The sequence below is a fragment of the Phyllostomus discolor genome, chromosome 12 (genome assembly GCF_004126475.2).
Source record: "Phyllostomus discolor isolate MPI-MPIP mPhyDis1 chromosome 12, mPhyDis1.pri.v3, whole genome shotgun sequence".
Lineage (NCBI taxonomy): Eukaryota > Metazoa > Chordata > Mammalia > Chiroptera > Phyllostomidae > Phyllostomus > Phyllostomus discolor.
The window spans coordinates 48,101,610-48,117,614 of NC_040914.2; the positions used below are offsets into that span (position 1 = coordinate 48,101,610).

The following is a 16,005-nucleotide window of genomic DNA, read 5'->3' on the forward strand; positions in this document are numbered from 1 at the left end:
CTGGAGACGAGACGAAACGCCCTCTGAAAGCAGCGAGACGGGCCTCCCCGCGGGCCGGAGGCCGGGAGGGGCGCCCGGGTACCTTGAAGTGCAGCCCCTGGAGGTGGTGCACCAGTTTTGCGTAGCGCCCTCTGTCCTCCATGAGCTCCCTGTGGGTGCCCTTCTCACAGACCTCCCCGTCTTCCAACAGAACGACCTCATCGCAGGACTCCAGGAACTGCGGGACAGGGGCGCCGCTGCAGCGAGCTCCTGCCCGCAGTGGGAGGGCCTGGGCTCCCCGGGTCTTCTAGAAACTTCTCCCTTTTCCCACTGGAAGAAGGGTCTTGGCCCCACTGAGCCCGAAGTCAGGACCACGACAGGCCATGCGGACAGGACTGGGGTGGGCAGCGCTTGGTCGAGGAAGCCAGGGGCACGGGGGTCTCCAGCGTCTCCCCCCACCCGACCCCGCCCAGGTGAGGACAGCCCCGCCCAGCAGAGCAGGAGTAGGCAGCGGAGGAGGGGACTGGCATCGGGGGCCGCACCCACCCCGGGACCCCATGACCCCACGGGTCCTTCCAGTCCCAGCCACCTGCAGCTGGTGGGTCACCAGGACGACCGTCTTGCCCCGGAGCGTCTTCTTAATGCACTGCTCGAAGATGTGCTTCCCCACGTGGGCGTCCACGGCCGACAGGGGGTCGTCCAGCAGGTAGATGTCGTGGTCGGAGTAGACGGCGCGGGCCAGGCTGATCCTCTGCCTCTGCCCCCCGGAGAGGTTGAGGCCCCGATCCCCGATCTGCAGACGGGGGCCGAGGCTACTGCCTGCCACCGGGCCCCTCCCGCTACCCCACAGCCCTCGGGGAGCAGGAGCTTCTGGAACCTTCTCCGGTCTCCCCTGAAGACTGGTGGTCACCATGCCCCAGCTCCTCCGCCCCTTGCGGGGACCCCACAGCGCCGGATGCCCTGGGCGTGAGGACCCCACTGTGGCCGGGAGCCCAGTGGCCAGTGGCGACCGGGGACTCCCCAGTGCTGAGAGAGGAGCACCTGGCCCCCCATCGCAGGTTCAGGTGCCGTCGGCGGGGGCTCCGGCTTGCTCGCTCGCACCAGAGAGGACTGTGGAGCGACGCTCTGGGGAGCGGCAGGCTCACGGCGGGGGGCGCGGCTGGGAGCCGCTGGACAGGCACGCGGGGGCCGAGTGTGGAGGGGCCCTCGCACTCCCGGGCGCAGCAGAGGCAGTGCGGCGAAGGGGGCCCCGAGACTATGGCCACAGCCCCCCACTCGGGCCTCCGTCCCCCTGCCCTCGGGGTGAGGAAGCAGCTTCAGCCAGAACCTCCCCTGAGATGAGGGGCTGATGGGAAGCGGCCCTGAGTGTGACCACAATGACCCAACACCAGGGAGCTGGTGGCATCTCCATGGTGACGTCCCCCAAGGACAGACACAGACGGAGATTTCAAGGTGGGAGCACCTGACTCCCCCTCCTTTCCCAGGACTTTCTGTCCTCGGGGGCAGGGGGTGGCATTGGTGTGACAGGAGCCGGGCTGCGCCCCCACCCTTCGGCCCCGGGCAGTCGGGCTGCCTTGTGGCGGCCGTGGGACCGCGGGGCCGAGCTCCGGGCTCTGCTCACCTCCGTCAGGTCTCCGTAGGGAAGGTCGTTGAGGTCCTGCTGGAGGGCGCAGACCCGAACCGCGTGCTGGTACCTGGGGGGGGCGGAGGGCAGAGGTCGGCATGGGGAGGAGTGCCCCACCAGCCTGGCCTCCGGGGCTGCATCTAGGGACAATGCCATTGCGCGGGGCTGGGCGAGGGGGTGGTGGCTGCTTGTCTCTGATGTCCCAGGGCAGCTTCCCGGGACCCCTCACAGCCCCCGACCTGACGCGGAGTCCACCCAGGAGGGCCGCCTCTCCTCTCCGGGCCTCGGCCTCTTCACCTGTGGAACAGGGGGCCTGCGGCCTGGGTCCCGCTGCTGGGGCGGCTATGGACCCTGAGTGAGAGCCTGGACAGGGCAGCCCCCCAAACTCGGCAAAGAACCACGGGAGCCCGGAGCTAGGGGTCAGTGACCCGCAGTGCCTGCGACGTTGTGATGCAAGCGCCGTTGTCGTCCTATCAGATCACCTTGAGCACATCGACGGCAGCGTGGCCCGAGACCCTGGTGCCAGCTTGTGAGACTGCGGGGCCCGCTCGCTGCCCACGTGGGGCCCAGGGTTCCAAGCCCACTTCCGGGTGCTTGGCCTGACGCAGGCTTGCCAGACTTACCCTCCTCCAGCCTGACAACCCATGCACGGTGACAGGCCCCTGAATGCACAGTGACAGGCCCCTGGATGCAGAGTGACAGCCCCTGAGTGCAGAGTGACAGGCCCCCTGAGTGCAGAGTGACAGGCCCCTGAGTGCAGAGTGACAGGCCCCTGAGTGCAGAGTGACAGCCCCCTGAGTGCAGAGTGACAGCCCCCTGAGTGCAGAGTGGCAGGCCCCTGAGTGCAGAGTGACAGGCCCCTGAGTGCAGAGTGACAGGCCCCTGGATGCAGAGTGGCAGGCCCCTGAGTGCAGAGTGACAGCCCCCTGAGTGCAGAGTGACAGGCCCCTGGATGCAGAGTGGCAGGCCCCCTGAGTGCAGAGTGACAGGCCCCTGAGTGCAGAGTGACAGGCCCCTGGATGCAGAGTGACAGGCCCCTGGATGCAGAGTGGCAGGCCCCCTGAGTGCAGAGTGACAGGCCCCTGAGTGCAGAGTGACAGGCCCCTGGATGCAGAGTGGCAGGCCCCCTGAGTGCAGAGTGACAGGCCCCTGAGTGCAGAGTGACAGGCCCCTGGATGCAGAGTGACAGGCCCCTGGACGCAGAGTGGCAGGCCCCCTGAGTGCAGAGTGACAGGCCCCTGGATGCAGAGTGACAGGCCCCCTGAGTGCAGAGTGACAGGCCCCTGAGTGCAGAGTGGCAGCCCTTGGACACATGCAGCCCTGCGCTGGGATCCGTCCGTGCCCGGGGCACGATCACGGATCTGTGGGATCGGCAGGAGGTGCCGCCACCCCCGCACTCTCGGCCAGGAGACACCGACGCCCCTCGGGACCCGATCGGAGTGGCACCAGCCCTTGCTAGCGAGGCCCGCCTAGCAGCCGTGACCGACGGAGCCGCCGCCCGTGGCGGGAAGCCCCGAGCTCCCCAAGGCGGCGTTACCTCTGGTGGTTGTACTGGGCCCCGAACAGGATGTTCTCCCGCACGCTTCCGTGGAAGATCCACGCCTGCTGGGACACGTAGGCCAGGGTCCCGCTGACCGCCACCACACCGTGCTGCAGCTGCATCTGGAGACACCGGCCCCGGGGGCCCTCAGCAGCCAGCCGCGCAGACGTCTCCCCGGGGGGCCTGGTGGGCACTCGCCACCCCCCTCGTCCCGCGAGCACTCGTCCTGAAGGTGCCGGGGGCGGCAGGAGGTCTCAGCCCCGTCACTGGCACGTGGCTGCTGCGTCTTCCCGGCGACCTGCGCGGCTCACCTGCCCCAGGAGAGCGGCGATGAGGGAGCTCTTCCCGCTCCCCACGTTCCCGCAGACGCCCAGGACCTTCCCCTGCCGGAGAAGTGGAGAGAGGCCCAGTCATTCTCCCTGTCCTCACGGGGTCCGGGGACCAGAGGGTCCCCCCCGGACCGCACAGGCGGGACCCAGGGGTCACCGCTGGCTCCAGGAAGGAGGTGGCTGGTGCAGCCTCGCACCCCAGCCCGGAGCGCAGCGCAGAGGAGGCAGGGACCGAGTCTGGAGAAGCCGGTGCGGGCGCTGGCCCGGGGCACCGGGGCCCTGGACACGAGGGAGGTCCGGCGCCCAGGCTCCAGGGCCGCGAACCCGGTAGGGGTGACGGGCCCGTTGGGGGACGGTGGACAAGGTGGGGAGGTGAAATCTGCAGAAGGAGGTCAGCGGCGTGCAGGGAAACGGACAGAAGGGGCGGTGTGGAGCCGGAGAAGCTTCCTGGCAAAGGCCCAGGTCTGAGCGTGAGTCCCCTCGGAGGGGACAGACAGACGGACACAGGCCCTCGGGGTCAGAGACCAGGGTCAGACCAGCTTGTTCAGGAGGAGGGAGGGGTCCCACCGGCTGGGCAGGGAAGGGTGGTGCCCTGGGGTCAGCTCCCCCGGCAGGTGCGGGGAGCTTGGCCCCCTGAGGAACGGATCCCACCACCCCCAGCGGCCCAGGGAGTCTGGACGGATTCCTGACAGCCAGGGGTCGAGATCTGCTCCTCCCCTCCCACCCTCGGACGCCTCGGCTCCTTGTGGGGGATGGGTGGGCCCTTGGGCGCAGCGGCAGATCTGGTAGCTGGAGGGTGGGTCCCTGACAGTGTGTGCTACGGGTGAGGGTTGAGTGAGACCCGGCAGAGCGCAGAGGGAGCTGCACCGCAGCTCCCCCGAGCCCGCATGCGGGGAGCAGGGCACAGCGCAGGCCGCAGAGCTGCAGTGGGAACACCCGAGAACGTCCTCATTACCACCCGCTCCCTGTGACCCCTTAGAGCAAAAACGCCCTCCTGGGGACGAGGGTGGCTCCTTCCACACCCTGACGGGCCGCCAGGGCGCGTCACCTGCCTGCCTCCCCTAGCCCCTGAGGGCTGCTGCCTGTCATCACGAGTCCCGGTGACAGACTCTGTATGGAGCACCAGGCGCCCTGCCAAGCCCCGGGGGTGGGGGGGAACCTGCGCGGCCACCGAGGCAGATGCGGCCGCTGCCCCACGGGGCCCACGTTGCCATGGAAGCTGCAGGTGAGCGAGGCTGACCCGTTTCATCTCCACGACAGGACCTCAAGGGCCGGGGGCGTCCTGGAGACTTGGGCACAAGAGGCCACAGGCCTGGACGCGGCCTCCCCGGGCAACCTGGCTGTCCTCGGGGTCCGGCCCGCTGCTTGGGGCCCGGTCTGGGTTGTTCTAGATTCCTCCCTGTCCCAGCGGAAAACCCACGAGGCGCACACCCCCAGGTTCCGACTGTTCATTTGTTCGTTCGGAAGACAAGGCTGGGGACCTTCTCGGCACCGGGCGCTGGGCCCCGAGTACAAGGCCACGGCTGTGACCAAGGCCGACGCTCGGGCTGGCCTCCGGGGGGTCCCCGCCCCGTGGAATCACAGAGGGGCAGCGACAGCACCTGCCCCGCGGGGCCACGGGGGCAGTTACATGAGTTACTGACGTGCCTGCTCATAAGCGTCAGCTGCTGTCATCCGCGAGAGGACTCCAGCCTGACAATAAGAACAAACCTCGGAGCGTTTACAAAAGCCGGCCCCGCTGGGCCTCGGCCACCCCCTTCTTCTCTCAGCGGGGAGAGGATGTCTCCGCTGTGCCGGCGCCTGGCTTTAGCATTCGGGGACCGAGAGCAGCCTGGTTAGAGACACCCGCCACCGCCTGCAGCCCAAACAGCCCCTCGGGCGGCCAGGAGGCGGCCAGGGCTGCATGGCCCTCGGTGGGGGGTGCGCCCCCCCCCCCCCGGCGGGCTCAGACCCACCTTTCTCACGGCCAGGCTTATGCCGTGCAGGACCGCCTTGCAGCTGCCCTCCTGCCCCTCCGGGCCGACGAGGTCCTGGGCCGATGGGCTCAGGCTGTACGCCTCCAGCCGCTGGCTTTTGAGGAAACGTTTTTTTTTCGGGGTCTCCGCTCTCTTTAGGTCGCTTTTCCTGCCGGCGCCTTGCTCCCATGTCAAGGTGGCATTTGCTAAAAGCAAGACAGTGTCTGGGCCTTCCGGCTGGGTGATGTAGGAGGGGAGGCTCTTAGCTACGAGAATTTTCTACGATTAAAGAGACAGAAAGGAACTGGGTCGGCGTCGCCCGTTGGCGGGGACCGTCCCGGCACGTCTCCCAGGGGCCCCGGGGCACTACGGCAGCGGTGCCCCTGGAGACGCCCAGGAAAACCGTTCTGAGCACCTCCCCCGGGGGGACCTGCAGCGGAACCGGGCCCCCAGCTTGCCCTGGGTCGGACGGCGGCGCTGTGGCCACCAGGCTGTGCAGGTCACCCTCGAGGAGCACGCTGGTCCCCGCTACGCATCACCCTCATGCCTGGGACGGCGGCTCTGGCCCCTAAGTCTCGTGGTGGTGGGCTTCACGGTGTGGCACTGGAGCCTGTGACACTGAGGCCGCCTGCCCAGTGTCCACCGTGTCCTCCTCCTGGGCCCCCACTCCGCTCAGCTCCACAAAACACCTGCCAGGGGCCTCCTGTGCGCCAGACCCCGGGGTGAACCCCAGAAATGCGGATGTGAAAGGAGCACAGCTCCTGTCCTGGAGGGGGGCGCAGTCCGAGGGGATGGGGGACGGGCGCGGATCGTTTCTGCGAAGTGTGGCAGGGACAACGTGGAGCAGGGACACAGGGCCCCCGGTGCTAGGGCCCTGTGCCGGATGGCCCGAGCCTGGCTGGTACAGGGGCTGGGCGGCAGGACCGGGCATGGTGGAGTGGGGGGGGGGCTTCCCGCTGCGGGGCACACTGGGAAACGCGGGGTGCAGCCAGCAGCCCAGGGTGATGGAGGCCCAGAGCCCACGGTGGGGAGGGGACAGGAAGTGAGGCGGAGACACAGCTGATGGACAGCTCAGCCGCGGCGTGGCGGGGGACAGGGGCCCAGCCATGTCCAGCAGGTGGATGCCAGTGGGCAGGCCAATATTTTGGCCGCTCCCCGGGCACCGAAGGCGGCCTGCCTGTGAGGGGGACAGTGTCGGGGAAGGACCGTCGCTCTGTGAGTCCCACGAGAGTTCAGATGGGGGACACAGTGGGGCGCTGAGTGAAGGCCAGGGCTGTGGGGCGGGGGCCGGGGGGGCCAAGAAACAGCGCCGTCGCTCTCGTCTAAGGGACCCGGGGTCATTACGCGATGCGGCTGGATCGTGCGTTTTGTTAAAAAAAGGAAAGGGGTCATTCAAGGACGCGCCTCCTCCTCAATCTTGGAAATGGCGCCTTTTAGAACAGAGGCGACCCGGCGAGCGGGAGCGGAGCTGGCCGGGCTCTGGCGGGTGAGGAGTGGGCAGCGAGGGTGCAGAGGCGCTCGGGCACCCCGGGGTGCTGGGGCCGGCTCCTGGGTCTCTGGATCCGGGGAGCAGAGCCTGCCAGCCATTCACAGACACGTGGACATGCCCCCCCCCAACCCCCGCCCCTGTCCCGGCCGCGACTTCAGAGCCCCTTCCCCTGCCCTCCCCGTGCGCACTGATCCCCGCTGCGCACGGCGGGTACTGGGTCGCCTGGTCCTACACTGGCCCGGGGCTCCGAGAGCAAAGACTCTCCCTTCCCTGCGTTTGCGTGTCCCGCGGGCCTTGTGCACGGGAAGCGCACGGGAAGTCTCGGGCGGACAACTACACGAGGGAACGGAGTGACTTGTGCATAAACGGGTGCCCCGTCCCCCTGTCCCACACTCGTGACTGCAGACAGGTAGCCCCCCACGCCCGGGTAGAGAGGAGAGGGCCAGTAAGCGGCCTCTCAGCACGGAGACGCCCTCTCCGTGTCCCTCCGAGGGCGGACCACCGACAGCTCTTCGCCTGCCCCAGCCCCCACACGAGCACCCCTCCGGGTCTGCACGGGGGATCCCCCCACCGCCGCCTTGTCCTCCCAGCCCGGGACCCAGCCCCCCACCCGGGGGTTGACCTGGCTTCCCCGCACCTGGGAGTTCCTCCACCCTGCAAACAAGCACCCCCCCCCCGCCGCCCCACACCCTCCTCCTCGCTCCGGGCTGGTCATACCTTCATCCTCCGGAGAGAGACGCTGGCCTCGGCCGCCGCCTTGATGGAGAAGGGCAGGATGGCGATGGAGAACTTCATCACGTTGAACATGGAGATCACGCTGAAGGCCTGGGGAGGGAGGGAGGGAGGGAGGGAGGGAGGGGAGGCTTGGGATGGGGCGTGGCCTCGGCCCCGAACCCCAACATCCGCGGGCACCAAACTCACTGAGATGCAAACAGTGTGGTGTGGCCTGGGTTCTCAGACCAACAATTTTGTTCGTTTCATGGCTCAGAGACTTTGCTTTTGCATCTTCACCAGTGGCTGAGGTGGGAAATCTGTCCCTGTCTCCGGGACAACCAGGCCCTCGGGGTAGGGGGGGCTCTGACAGCCTGCCTTCGGGAGCCCCATCTGAACTGCATTTGAACTTGGCCTGCGCCGTGGACTCAGACCCCACACAGATCTTCCCAAACCGTTCCCGTCTCGTAGCTGCTTCAGACGCATCTGGCCCTTGGAGCCGAGCCTGCGGCTCCACACGGCACACGGCCCCGGGGTCCGGCTTCTGCACACACTGGGGACAGACTGAGCGCCCTCCTTCCCCTGCCCCTTCCCCCCCAACCAGAGGTCCCCGCCCCTCTTCAGCTGGGGCCTCCCCCACTAAGCCCGGCCCAGTGGGTTGGTCAACATCCCAGAGGCTCCACTGGGCATCCTCACTGGGGCGGTGCCCTACTGGGGGGGCGGGGGGGGCGGGGGGGGCAGCCTCGGCCCTGCGACTTCGTCTTCTCGTCTGTGCGACTGGTGGTTAGCAGCCGTCCCCGCACCACCCGTTTACGGTCACGTAAACAGCACAAGTTCCATACAAGTCCGGAAGGACCCTGCCTGCCGTCCCGGGAGCCCCCGGGCCCGGCGGCAGCTCATCCCCGTTGGTGCGCTGAGAGAGTGACCGAGGTGCTCCGCCCACCCCCGAGAGGGCCCGGCGCCCACAGGGCCCGCAGTGCTGTCTGGGCCCAGGAAACACAGGCCCCGGGGGACACCTGTTCAGCATTTACCGCGGGCCTCGCCCTGTCCCGGCGCTTTGCCCAAAAGACCTTCTCTGGCCCTCACGCCACGGACACTCTGCTCGCCCCACGGAGGGATCACAGAGTCCAGGCAGGAGAGGTTCCGGGGTGTGCCGTAAGTCCGGCCTCTCCCCGCACTGGCCTCAGGGACCCACAGCCCCGCCCACCCAGAGAGCCCCCCAGACACCGCCCCCCCACCCCGGGAGCAGTGTCTGGGGGTCTGTGAGAGTGAGACAGTGCACTCAAGCCCCGGACACACACGGCGCGTGTGGCGGCCAGAACCCGGCAGGGTGGGGGGATGGAGCAGAGACGAGAACAGGTCCCCATCGGGGCCGAGCAGTGGCCGCATGGGGGAGGGGTCTCATCACATCACCGGTGCCAGACCCGTCCCGGCCTGACGTTAGCTGCCCGGGGGTGGGGGGCCTGTTGGGGCTCTTCCTCTGCCAGACACAGGAGAACCAAGCCCCCCCACCCCAGGGAGACGGCACTTCACTCCGACTGGGGCGGCTGTCGTGACGACAGAGAGGACAGGAGTGGAAGTGCGGGCCACCGCGGTGCGAAGGGGGAGCCCTGGTTGGCACACAGCTGGGGTGTGGGGGGTCTGGCATTGCGCAGCCGCTCTGGACGGCAGACTGGCAGCTGCTTGTTTGGTCTCGATTTGGTTTTCGAAACATCAGGCATGTTCCTGCGACCCCTGGGACCCCTGGGACCCCTGGGACCCGGCCACAGACCAGGGAGGGTCTCGTCGTGTGGACTGAAGCAGGAGCAGGTGGTCCGAGGCCAGGGCAGGCGGAAGGGGGGAGGAGCCGCTGCCCACCTGGCCCCTGCTGGCGCCGGCGGGGTGCACGGAGGCCAGCGGGCGAGGTGCCCTTACCACGGAGGCAGTGAGCCGGTGGCGCAGCAGGATGTGGCCGGTGAAGGTCAGCACGATGGCCATGGTGGACGCGATGGGGGCCAGGGCTGAGTTCCCGCTCTGGACGAACCCGGCCTTTTCCAGCAGTTTCCTTTCCTTCTTCCGTATATCTGCAACCCAGAGAGCGGGCCGGGCAGGTTTACTCTGCATGTCAGGCCCCTGCCAGCTCCTCCTGCCAACGAGCCGAGGGTCCCTGCTGGGAGGTGTAAGTGCGAGCACGCAGAGAGCCCCGGGCACACAGCCAGCCCTTCCGGGAGCGCAGTGCTGGTCGGCTGCCGGCTGGAGGGTGTCCAGGGTCCCCTCCGAGCCTCCTCCTCCGTGTGTCAGGAGTCAACACTCAGATGGCTGCAGGGACCAGGCAGGTAAACACAATGACGGGCCTGGGCGGGGAGTAAGGCCAGAGGGAGCGTGCGCGGGCAGCCCCGTGTGTGTCGGGGGGCCGGGGGAGGAGGACGGCAGAGGCCGCATCTGGACGTCCCCGCCGTGGTCCAGGGGAGCACTGCGGCTGGGACCAGGGTGGGGGTGAGCGGCGGAGAGGCGGACGGGTCCCAGAAATGCGCTGGAGGCACAGCCAGCCGACTCAGAGCCGTTTCTGAGCTGGGTCAGTGCAGCCTCCCTGAACGTGACCAGCCGGGGCCCTCTCACTGGTCAGACAGTCAGGGCCTCCCAGAGCCTTGCGCGGCGACAGCGTGGCGACCAGTGCCTGCCTCCGCCTTGTGCTACACTGCGTTAAGCCAAACGGAACCAAACGCATCCACGTCGAGTCAGTTGTACGGAGGCGAGTTCGGGGTGTGAAAGGGTATTTCTGGGTCCTCCCAGAGGGCCCCCTGGGGTGGGGCGGCCGGCGACCCCGCCTGGGGCCCTTCCCCTGTCAAGCTCAGGAGAAGCAGGGTCCCTGCAGCCACTGCCCGCACAGCTTCAGGCCCGATTACGGGCGGGCCAAGAAGCGTAATTGCCCGTCCGGGGAGCCCATTGTAACGGCGGTCAGATCATTAACCAGCCAAGCACCTGAGTCTCCGTCCGCGACTGTGTAAACGGTCCTGCAATTAGATTTGCATTTGTATTTGATGGAAATGGTGCTCACGCCACCTCTAACACAGAGGAGATGCACGCACGCTCCCCTCTGTGCCAGGGGCCCGCCTGACGCCCATGAGGCTCCTGCAGGCCGGGAGGGGGTTTCTGTGCGCGTGTGAGTGTGCGTGCGTGTGTGTGCACGCACACGCGTGTAGACGTCTTCTAAGTCAAGCGGGCAGCTGGGGGCAGCTGTCTGCCAGCCTGCACCGTGTTAGCGGACTATTTTTGCTGACCAGCACCGGTGTCCTGAGCCCCGGTGAAGGCTGTGCCGTGTGGCGCTGAGCCCCGGGTCCGCCAGAACAGGTGCTTCTGTTGTAAAGTCTCCCCTCCCCTTAGAAAAGCCCGCGGGGTGGCTCAGGGGGCGCCCTCGGCCCCCTGCTGGGCCGCCTGACCCCGGGAAGGGCCGTCCCAGCAGGTCGGCGCGCCCCTAGGCCGCCGCACTTCCTACCTCGGATGGTCTTGGTGAAGGACCTCTCCCAGGCGTACATTTTAATCAGCTTGATGCACGTCACAAACTCATTCATGGTCTGCACCCGCTTGTCCGTCATCGAGATGGCTGACCTCCGGAAGGCAGAGTTGAGCTTCGCCATGAACATCTGGAGTGGAGGCGTGAGCCCCGGGCGGGGGGAGGGGTGCCGGGATGCGGCGGCCTGAGAACCCAGGACGGGGGCGGGGGGCGGGGGGTGGGGGTGCAGGCAGGGGAGGCCCTCGGGCGGGCCGGCCTGAGGTTCTCGGTCGACCCTTCCCTTCAGTGGCGGCAGCCAGTGTGGACGGTGGGGGGCACTGGGGGTGGAGCAGGTGGTGGGTCCCGGCCGTGTGAAGACAGTGTCCCCTCCCCGGGGCCCAGGCAAACCGGGGGAGCACGCCCCAGCCCCTCCCCCGGGCCCTCAAGCTCAAGTTTCTTCAAAAGCATCAGCGTGCCCAGGCAGGAAAGGGAGCACCCCTGTGACCCGCCCCCCGCGGGGGTCCACGCCCCAGAGACGGAGCCTGGTCTCTAGTCCGGGGACCGGGGGTGTGAGACGCCAGCGTGCGGCAGCTGCCGCTGCGAAGGCCGGCCGTACCTGGATGGGGATGAACGTGACGTACACCGAGATGCCGATGAGGGCCGTGGGCCCCAGGATGAAGAAGGAGTACACCGCGCACACGACCAGGAGGATGGGGATGGTGGCTGGCAGGGGACAAAACAAGGCAGCTTCGAACAGGGAATAGCTGTCGCTGGACAGTGTGTTCACCACCTGGAGAGGAAGCACAGGGGTTCAGGCTGGGGGCGGGCGGCCGGCGGGTCTGTCGGAGGCCGGCGGGGCGGCGGGGGGAGCCGAGGAGGCAGGCAGACTCTGCCTTAGAGGGCTCGGGGGGCCTCCGGGGACCAACGTGGGGGTTCTCCGGGGGCCAGCGCGGTGGGTTTTGTGAGCCTCGTCCGGGTCTGACTGGGAGGAGGTCAGTCTTTGAGGGCAGGGAATGCTAACGAGGAAAGACAGAGAGGGGTGTCACCACGGGGCAGCACGCCCGAGAGACTCCCTCCGTGTTGGCACGGCCCTGCCGGAAGAAGCATGTCCCACTCCCTGCTGGGGAGGGCGTCTGGCTATGGGACCACGTTAGGGGCGACGAGATGGAGCCCCAAGCGTCCGATCGATGGGACTTCGGGGATGAATCCTCGAAGGGAGCCAGCTCAGCCCAGAGGACACTGCCTTCTGGTCCTTGGGTCCTTCCTCCCACCAGCTCCCTGGGGCACGGCGGGACAGACGGCTCTCCAGCACCCACCTGGGACCCTCAGGGAGCCCCCGGGAGCCCCCAGGGAGCCTTGGATCAAGGGAGGAACGGTAGAAAGGTGCAGAAGTCCGCAGGCCAGCCCTGGGTGGACCCCCTCCAGGCTGCTTTTAGACACGGGGAAAGAAATTCGCTTTGTTAATCCGTCACGTTCTGTTCTCGGCAGCAGACTCTAATCTTAAGGGATGCGGGATGCTTTGAACATACGTCGCGCCATCTGGGGTTCCCTCGGCGAGGGGAATTTTCCTGCGTACGCACACGGCGAGGGTTTCGTTGCTAAGGATTAAGAGCTTAAGAAAACGTTAACTCAGAGGGTCCAGCAGGCTCGGTGCTTATTTCGGCGTTGGCACCCCGCGCGCTCCATAAATGGAACCCCCGGACGTGTGGGCCACTCCGTTCTGTCACGTGGCTATGATATAACCCCGTAGCACCCTGCACCCTCACTGGAGTTAAGGGGTTGGCCCGAGGTCGCCCCCAAGCCCAGCTGGCCCCAGGGGGACACGTCCCAAATTCTCCAGCTTGAGGGGAGCTCTCCTTCCCCTGGGTGATTTGAGTCGGCGCCACCTCACCGAGCCCGGGGAAGGGACCGGATGGGCGGGACGGCGGCAAACCAGAGGGAGGCAGCTGCACTTCACCCAGGGGAGCATCTCACCCACAGAGAACTTGGCGCGCCGCCCCCGGGATCGGACTCCCCCGGACCCGCCTACCTCGCCCACGGAGACGTGCGTCAGCATCTTGAAGGACACCAGGTGCTCGAAGACCAGGGTGGACACGGCCACCTTCAGCCGGATCGCCGTGCGGTAGTTGATGGCCCAGGCAAGGGCCCAGAAGAGGACCTTGGTGAACTCGGTGGCGAAGAGGGCGAGGCACAGGCCGACGCCCACCCAGATGTTCTTGGCGGTGCTCTCCGTGTGCCGGAGGATTTGGTGAATGAGGACTGTCTGCAAAACAGCGCGGCGGGGAGCGGAGAGGCCGCTGGGGCGGCAGGTCGGGCGGGGGGCCTCCGAACGTGTCCGCCAGCCGACTGGAGGGGGCGGACTTCCTAATTAATTCCGGGGGCCGCCGCTGTGCCCGGCGGGGATCAGCTTCGTGAGCATGCACCCCCAAGGAGCTCGGGGATAATGGCAATGCACTGACCCGCCGGCGTGTGGAGGGAGGAGCCGATGGCACTCCTGCCGGTCTGGGGGTCGGCGGTGGGGGGGAGGGGGCCGCCGCACTCACCGGCCCCACGGCGGCCATGACGATGCACAGGATGTTGGCCACGACGTCCATCAGCACGCGGGTCCGCTGGAACTTCCAGACCACGCGGCCCAGGGAGGCCCTCTCGGGGCCCTCTCTTTCCACCTCCTCGTCCCAGAGGACTCGGAATCTGCGGGGACAGCGGAGGGCGGAGAAAGGGGACTGACGTTCGCACCTGCTGCTCCGAGCCGCTCCGGGGCCGCCCCTCGAGAGGGGGCTCCGCACGACCCTCGGCCCGGCTGGGGAAGCGTGGGCCGGGCAGCGTGGTCTCCCCGTCCCCCTTCATGGGGGGGGGGGGACGGCAGGGACTGGAGGATAGGCTGGCGCCCCGCATAGGCTGGGGGGGCACTCCCCACGCTTCATCCCCTGCCCCGCTGCCCGTCTCTGGGGCACGAGCAGTTCTGAGCCAAGACAGAGGCGGTGGAGACATCAAGAGGACAATCTCCTCCGGGGCGGGAGGAACTTGTCCCTGTCACAGATGAGAGAGGACAGTGTGACAGGCGGGGGGAGCGCGGAGGAGAGGGCTGGCGCGGCACTGCTGGGGGCCGGAGCTCCCGGTGCAGAGGAAGGCTTTCGGGCTGACTGCATACCATGATGCTACGTATTTAAAAAAAACGTTCTGGTCGCTGGGAAATCGTGGATCATGGGGGAAGCAAAGGCAAAGGCAGGGGCACCACAGAGAGACACTCGGCGTCCAGGCGAGACGCAGCCTGACACCGGGTGGGGAGAAGGTGGGTTTCGGCAGGGATGGACAGACAGGCAGCAGGACCAACAGATGAGGGACGTGTGCGTGCAGAGGGAAGGGGGCCGGGGCCCCGGGTGTCTGGCCCGGCCAGGTGAGTGGACGGAGTTGGCAGGGACGGGCAAGGAGCGAGACACGGAGATTTGACCGGGTGGGGCTGAGGATGAGCAGCACAGCTCTAGGCAGAGCCGCTTTAGCTGTAAGACACCCCCCACCCCCCCGCACCGGCACGCACACAACAGCCGCTCAGCGGATGCTGGGCACGCAAACCAGAGTCTGGAAGAGAAGGTAGCGCGTGAGGGAGGTGGCTAGCTCTGTTTGCTGTCCGGGCCTTCGGAGTGGACGGACCACCCGGGAGCAGAGCGCAGCCGCGAGACAAGGGGCCTGGGTTGCCGTCGGGAACCAGGCCGGGGACGCTGAGGGCAGGAACGGCCGGGCAGGCCTCCTCCTTCCTGCCGTCACCCGAGGTTTTCCCCAGACCACAGGCTTCGGAAACCGCCCCGGACCGCGCTCTCTGCAGGACACGAGTGGGGGCAGTGCGACCGCAGGGGCCACGGCCAGACCGAGATGCGAGCTCCCAGCCCTCGGAGCAGGGCTCCAGATGGCGCCTTGCACCTCACCCCTGTGGCCGGAGGGAAGGAGGCTTCCAGAAGAAACCAAGGCAGAGAGAGGGCTGTGACTCTTCCCCCGCCTAAAATTCGGCTGCTCCCCGTTTTTGTAACGGCCGGGAACGAGGTTGAACCAATGCAAGGGACGTTTTTGCCAGACAAAATTGTTTCACTGGGTTCAGTCTAAACCTACTTTGTAATGTAAATGTCCCCCCACGGTATTTAAAGGGAAACACTACGTGCTTCGTGGAACTGTGGGCAGCAGCCCCAGGGGCGTCCAGCCAGCGCATTCTGGCCCCTCTCGTCCTGAGGTGCCGCACCTACAGACTGGCGTGCACCTGGGCCCCTGGTCCTTAGCCTCAGGCCGTATCCCCGGGCAGTCCCTTGTCCCCACCCACCCTGCCTAGGCCTCACCTCCCCGGAGACTCGAGCAGCCAGCCCGGTCCCCGTCTCAGCCACTGAGAAGGGCCACCAGCACCCATGTGCGTTGACTTCCACACCCGAGCAGCGGGAGCACCCTAAAGGGCTCCAGGTCACCTTCTGGGGGCGGGGTCCTCTCCAGAGGCGACCCAAGGGACTGCTGGTACCTTTTGGAGTTGACGTCGGACGAGTCGTACTGGGACAGCGGGGGCAGGGAGTCCACAGTCAGCTCGCCCTTGTAGCCTCGGACCATCACGGGCGTGAGCCAGGAGAAGGTGGCGAAGGACAGCAGCCCGGCGTCGTCCATGGGGTTGGGCGCCAGCCTAGGGCACAGGGGACACGCGGGGTTCCAGGGTGCACCTCGGTCCCTGGCTCGGCGTCTGAACAACGGTGACGACCGCGGCCGAGCTCAGAACCTGCGACTCGCACCCAACTGTCCTTCGACCTGCTGCTGCTCACAGAGCTGGTGAGCGCGGTGGTCAGATTTGTAGGGATTTTGCAAGTCGGTCGTCAAACATGGATGATATTTAAAATCAAGTGACAAATTTAAATACGTTGTTTAAAGACAAAGGTGG

The 16,005-nt window shown here is 67.2% G+C and overlaps 1 protein-coding gene across 1 annotated transcript in view; it reads right to left on the bottom strand.

Moving 5' to 3' along the window:
* The window catches only part of ABCC12 (ATP binding cassette subfamily C member 12), a 36,067-nt gene that overhangs the window by 19,213 nt on the left and 849 nt on the right, over positions 1 to 16,005 (bottom strand). Inside the window, exons 2-14 of the mRNA XM_028501908.2 lie at positions 15,598 to 15,753; positions 13,643 to 13,790; positions 13,129 to 13,362; positions 11,716 to 11,889; positions 11,103 to 11,250; positions 9,542 to 9,690; positions 7,634 to 7,741; positions 5,428 to 5,706; positions 3,455 to 3,526; positions 3,141 to 3,265; positions 1,601 to 1,673; positions 569 to 772; positions 83 to 217 (exon numbers count right to left, since the gene is read on the bottom strand). Coding sequence (XP_028357709.1) covers positions 83 to 217; positions 569 to 772; positions 1,601 to 1,673; positions 3,141 to 3,265; positions 3,455 to 3,526; positions 5,428 to 5,706; positions 7,634 to 7,741; positions 9,542 to 9,690; positions 11,103 to 11,250; positions 11,716 to 11,889; positions 13,129 to 13,362; positions 13,643 to 13,790; positions 15,598 to 15,753 — 2,005 coding nt within the window. The remainder of the gene's footprint in view (positions 1 to 82; positions 218 to 568; positions 773 to 1,600; positions 1,674 to 3,140; positions 3,266 to 3,454; positions 3,527 to 5,427; positions 5,707 to 7,633; positions 7,742 to 9,541; positions 9,691 to 11,102; positions 11,251 to 11,715; positions 11,890 to 13,128; positions 13,363 to 13,642; positions 13,791 to 15,597; positions 15,754 to 16,005) is intronic.